Raw genomic sequence first — 6,000 nt, forward strand, 5'->3', positions numbered from 1 at the left:
GCATTTTCACGGTCAAAAGAGACAAATGGAAATTCGTAGACCATTAAATAGAAAATATTGGAAAGGTCGAGAAATTAGTAAATATGGGTAACAACAAGAATAAAATAATAAAGATATGTTCCTACTGTATGTACAAAAGTGATAAAAAAATATTCTTCTTTTATATTCATCTTCCATTTTAACTGTTCTCCTAAAATTCATAAATGTAAAAAAAAAAATATTTGAGAGGAATTTAAAAATATTGGATAAACAAGTGTGAATGAATGTATAAAAATTAATTATCGTTAACCGTGTAGTCGTTAAAGTATTTCTGTTGTTGTTGTAAAAAAGCCGAAATTTCCGTGATGTCCGTATATATGATAGATACCTACCTACATACGTACACAAAAATGACAAAAGTGTATGTGTGCGCTGTGCGCATTTTTAGTTGTGGCAAAATAAAATTGAGGATTCCCCAGAGTCAGCTTTTTGACTTGTTTCGGAATGCGGATTGTGACGTCAACAAAAACATTGGCATCGTATAAAACAAATGCGCGCGCGGTGAAGTCGAACAAATTCAGAGAAGGCAGCGAACGAGACAGTTCTAACGCTAACTACTTCAGAATTGCAGCGTGCTAAGTAAAAATCAATTGATTTCGCAGACAGTCGAAAAAGTGTTATTCTACTACAAAGTGTTTATTGTGTTTAAAAATGCGTTGTTTGTACTTGATTTCGAGTGTTTGTGCAGTCTTCAGTGTTGTGGCTCCTTCCGCAATTCCGATGTGGGAATTTTTGAAAAGAGAGGAAAAAGTAAGTTTTGTTTAATATCTTACTTAAAATTATTCAGTAGACTCATCGGCAATTCGATTTGTTTTTATAAAATTAAGTTACTATCTATGACAAGAATTCAAAGTAACCCAATTAATTTTATTTGCAGACGTCCTACATTTACTCGTTGTTCGCAAGTGAAATCGAGGATTATTGCCAGAATGTGCTGGAAGACAAAAATTGCAGTCAAGACTTGCTGAAAGTTGGACTAGAAAACTTGAAGCGCATTAGTGACGAAGAATTGGACGAATTGGACCCCTACCAAAGGGATGCCGCTTATTTAAGTAAGTAAATTTATAATCATGCATATAATTTCTAAAGAGTATGCTTTTAAAATTTCAAAAAATACCAATCAAAACGAACACAACAATTGAACATTTTGGAGCCGCTATTAAAAGCTAAAGCTGTAAAATCATAAAAAATATATTCAATTTATGAAATTATTAACAATTTTCTTTTTTCTTTTAAAGTATGGGATACTCTGTTAGGTGGTCACATCGCCAAAAAAAATCCGAAACAAAAAACTACATCAACCCCGAAACCTAATTCGTACGAGGACGATTTGTTACTGGAGGTCACCAATGATGAGTTTGGTACCCAAGAAGAAGAATCTGCAAAGATAGAGTCCTATTACACTGTAGAACCGCCCAAAGGATTCGTATTCGTCCCTTTCACCGATAAATTAATTTTCGATACTAGTTCACCTGATCAAGATCAGGCTTTCACCGAGTCGGTTCACATTTCCAACAACATACCTGACAACAAATACATAGAAAATAAAAAGAAAAAGCCTACAGCGTTAAAGAAACAGGACCTGAAGTCTACGATTCCTTTCGAAGTTCTTTTCACGAAAAAAATGGACAATCAAGGACCTCTGGAAGACCTGGAATACAGCAGGGATTATCCCAAAGTTTATCTGACTGGACCAAGCGTGGTACGCGTGTATCCAGACGGTTCCCCAGTAACGGACTTTACCCCTCAAATACCTCAAGATGAAGATTTGTACCAATACAAAATGCAGCACATGAAGATTCCCAGGTTTTAAAAATTGACTAGTGTATTTTTTGTGTGTGGCGCGACAAGAAAAAATGCCGCATATTACTATTGTGATATTGTACATAGTTATTTATTATTTATGAAGATTTTTTTACTTATTTATTTCTTTTAAAAAGTCGTAACGGACTTAAAGTACTTCCACTTTTGTTGGAAAACTTGTTTTGTAGATTGTTCCTGAGCGTATTGTAAATATTAAGCTAATGTAAAGGAGAAGTAAACATATTAATAAATATTTTTAAGATATGTAATGATATTCTTTTATTTTTGATTTCTACTATTTTGGTTTCTAAGGCAAAAAGATAGCTCGAAAAAAATCCAAAAAAAGTCTTACGGCATTCATTAAAAAAAAATCTTTTGGATGTTTCATTCCCACCAGCCACTAATGCTGGTGGACGGGCAGTCCCTCCGGACTACGCCGGAAGGTAGGTAGGGCGGAAGACTCTTCAGCCTCCTTTCAGGAATCGTGGGAATGGGTGGGTAGTGGTGGTTTGGGTGAGAAAAATGAAGACAGAAGAGAATGAAAGATTATCTGTGGAATATTACTGTCCCAGCATTTGTCTATGTCATCCAGGAAACCAGAGAAAAACTTGGATCAAGGCAGACGGACCCGGAATCGAACCGGCGTCCTCCCGAATACTAAGCATTGGTCTAAACCTCTAGGCCATGCCCCTCGGTACGACATTAATTAGAACAACAACCTATATATACATACATAACTGAAACAAAATTACACTGATAGACATACATAACACCATCAACATCATGTCTTCAGTTCGAAGCCTAGTTGGAGAAGTATCTCCACTTTTTCCTAACATGGACTAACATAATTTATACCTCTGGGGTTCATGTCTCTCTGAGAAGTCCTACCAACTTATATCGCCTACTTTTTATTGAATTCCACAGCGAATTGTATTCTCATATTCATCCTATCTCTTTATTTTTAATCTTTAGCATTCTCTTGTAACACCGCATCTTAAAAAGTTTCCTAACGGCATACCTACGAAAAGAATGTATCAGCCTAATTGCATTAAAAGGGAAGGCATTGAGTTGTTAGGGTCCCGTTTTGGCATGTTGACTAGGAACATTAAAAACGACATTACCGAGATCGAGAAACAAGAAAACTTTTCGGCACTACTCTCAGTTAACTGTGCCTGTCAGAAACAATATAAATCAAACAAATTGACATTAAAATTAAACATTGGTGGGAGATGTTAAGATGGGGCTGAGCGACTCGGGAACAGTCCTTTTTATAAAAGTTTTCTGGAGAGCAATTTTTATGGTGGTATGGCCTCTCGTTATTCTGCCTATAACGTTGATTAACACTGACATAGAATTCAGATGTCTCTATGTTGTGGTTCTAATGGCGGGATATTGGGTTTCGGAATGCTTACCGGTGGGAGTCATCGCCTTTATACCAATTGTTTTCTTTCCACTTATGAATATAGCATATGTGGATCTTATTGCAAAACAATACCTCCAAGCAGCCAACATGATGTTTATAGGTAAGGTTAGAAGAGAAGTGATAAATAAAAAAATTAACGAAAAACAAGGTTTCTTACGGTCTTCGAAATACTTGAACATTAATTTTTTTACTAATAAACGCTATGGGACGATAAACATAGTGAATCGGCCCCAGAGGGATATCTGGATTATTTTTTGAGGGTATGGTGGTACTAATGAGATACGTTAATCCTCAAAATTTTAGACCTCGTGTCTATTTTCGTTTCTGAATAAATCCAAAAAGCGAAAAATTAGAAAATATTTTTTCTCTCAAAAACGGCTTAGTCGATTTGAATGAGATTTATAGACGTTATAGTGACATATAAGGGCATTACGGGAAAAAAAGTAACAGGTCATAATATTTATTTATATAAAATCGCCTGTTTTTAGTTATTATTATAAAGGTTATGAGCTGTTATTTTTTCCAAGTATAGCCCTTAAATTATAGAGATATTTAAGGGTTGTATGTCTATAAATTTCATTGAAATCGGTTAAACCGTTTTTGAGAAAAAAACATATTTTCTGATTTTTCGTTCTTTTTTTGATTTATTCAAAAACCAAAATACATAGAGGCGATTAATGTATCTCATTAGTACCAATATACCCTCAAAAAATAATCCAGATATACCTCTGGAGCCGATTCACTATGCTTTTCGTCCTATGGCCTTAATCTGCTGCTTTATGGGGTTACCCTTTGGTATCAGAAATTGAACAAATTTTTTCGAATAAGTTTTGAGGAAACCTTTGTATCACGGCTTTCTTCAAGACTCTCGCAAATATTTTTGAAAATTGTTTCAAATGAGCCAAACAGAGAAAATCGTTCTATTTCGGAAAATTACAACATCATGGTCCTGAAAATAAAAGGATGAACGTGACCACATCTTTTGTGTTGTCTTTTCCTACAGTAACTTTATGATACTGAGGCTGGAGTTCCGAAAATGGACATCTTCTGTTTGGCTTTAAATTTTTACCACACATTTATGGATTAAATGGTAATACCTTTCCAGAACTCCAGCTTGAGAGGGCTTTCTCGCGTCTAAGCAAGCACATTTGTAAACGGTCAAGTGTCAATTGTAATCGAAAAATAAAATAATTCGAAGTGGTCTGTCGCAGGCAGCTCCGACAGAACACAGACCAACTTTTACCTGTTGTCTTAACAGCGCGTTTTAGAAAATACCACAAATGGCGCTGTAAACGCCATCTGTAGTACAGTGCTACATTTTAGGATTACGTATGCTTCAGCAAGGTCCATTTAAATATATGTATATNGGTCTTCGAAATACTTGAACATTAATTTTTTTACTAATAAACGCTATGGGACGATAAACATAGTGAATCGGCCCCAGAGGGATATCTGGATTATTTTTTGAGGGTATGGTGGTACTAATGAGATACGTTAATCCTCAAAATTTTAGACCTCGTGTCTATTTTCGTTTCTGAATAAATCCAAAAAGCGAAAAATTAGAAAATATTTTTTCTCTCAAAAACGGCTTAGTCGATTTGAATGAGATTTATAGACGTTATAGTGACATATAAGGGCATTACGGGAAAAAAAGTAACAGGTCATAATATTTATTTATATAAAATCGCCTGTTTTTAGTTATTATTATAAAGGTTATGAGCTGTTATTTTTTCCAAGTATAGCCCTTAAATTATAGAGATATTTAAGGGTTGTATGTCTATAAATTTCATTGAAATCGGTTAAACCGTTTTTGAGAAAAAAACATATTTTCTGATTTTTCGTTCTTTTTTTGATTTATTCAAAAACCAAAATACATAGAGGCGATTAATGTATCTCATTAGTACCAATATACCCTCAAAAAATAATCCAGATATACCTCTGGAGCCGATTCACTATGCTTTTCGTCCTATGGCCTTAATCTGCTGCTTTATGGGGTTACCCTTTGGTATCAGAAATTGAACAAATTTTTTCGAATAAGTTTTGAGGAAACCTTTGTATCACGGCTTTCTTCAAGACTCTCGCAAATATTTTTGAAAATTGTTTCAAATGAGCCAAACAGAGAAAATCGTTCTATTTCGGAAAATTACAACATCATGGTCCTGAAAATAAAAGGATGAACGTGACCACATCTTTTGTGTTGTCTTTTCCTACAGTAACTTTATGATACTGAGGCTGGAGTTCCGAAAATGGACATCTTCTGTTTGGCTTTAAATTTTTACCACACATTTATGGATTAAATGGTAATACCTTTCCAGAACTCCAGCTTGAGAGGGCTTTCTCGCGTCTAAGCAAGCACATTTGTAAACGGTCAAGTGTCAATTGTAATCGAAAAATAAAATAATTCGAAGTGGTCTGTCGCAGGCAGCTCCGACAGAACACAGACCAACTTTTACCTGTTGTCTTAACAGCGCGTTTTAGAAAATACCACAAATGGCGCTGTAAACGCCATCTGTAGTACAGTGCTACATTTTAGGATTACGTATGCTTCAGCAAGGTCCATTTAAATATATGTATATCTACTTGCTGAAACGAATCCCGGCGTAGCTCACCTCAACGTGGTAGGCACGTTACCATAATCGAACAAAATAATTCGAAGTGGTCTGTATTCTGTCGAAACTGCCAGACGCGGATCGCGATTTCGATCTTTTTGGATCTCATCAGCGCGTCGCAGGCAG

General features: G+C 35.4%; 1 protein-coding gene across 1 annotated transcript; it reads left to right on the top strand.

Moving 5' to 3' along the window:
- The first annotated feature begins 546 nt into the window (after positions 1–546).
- Positions 547–2,111, top strand: LOC108736736 (rhythmically expressed gene 5 protein). Its single transcript, XM_018469286.2, has 3 exons — positions 547–789; positions 917–1,091; positions 1,278–2,111. Exons 1-3 carry the CDS (start codon positions 691–693, stop codon positions 1,850–1,852), a joined length of 849 nt encoding a protein of 282 aa, XP_018324788.1. The 5' UTR covers positions 547–690; the 3' UTR covers positions 1,853–2,111.
- The last annotated feature ends 3,889 nt before the right edge of the window (positions 2,112–6,000 follow it).

The sequence above is a fragment of the Agrilus planipennis genome, unplaced genomic scaffold (assembly GCF_000699045.2).
Source record: "Agrilus planipennis isolate EAB-ADULT unplaced genomic scaffold, Apla_2.0 scaffold103, whole genome shotgun sequence".
NCBI classification, from domain to species: Eukaryota; Metazoa; Arthropoda; class Insecta; order Coleoptera; family Buprestidae; genus Agrilus; species Agrilus planipennis.

Excerpts from the sequence above, each read along its gene's own strand:
- LOC108736736 (XM_018469286.2), top strand. The coding sequence starts at position 691 with ATGCGTTGTTTGTACTTGATTTCGAGTGTTTGTGCAGTCTTCAGTGTT. Across the intron at positions 790-916 it reads TTTTGAAAAGAGAGGAAAAA|ACGTCCTACATTTACTCGTT; the intron begins GTAAGTTTTGTT and ends TTTTATTTGCAG. Across the intron at positions 1,092-1,277 it reads AAGGGATGCCGCTTATTTAA|TATGGGATACTCTGTTAGGT; the intron begins GTAAGTAAATTT and ends TTTCTTTTAAAG.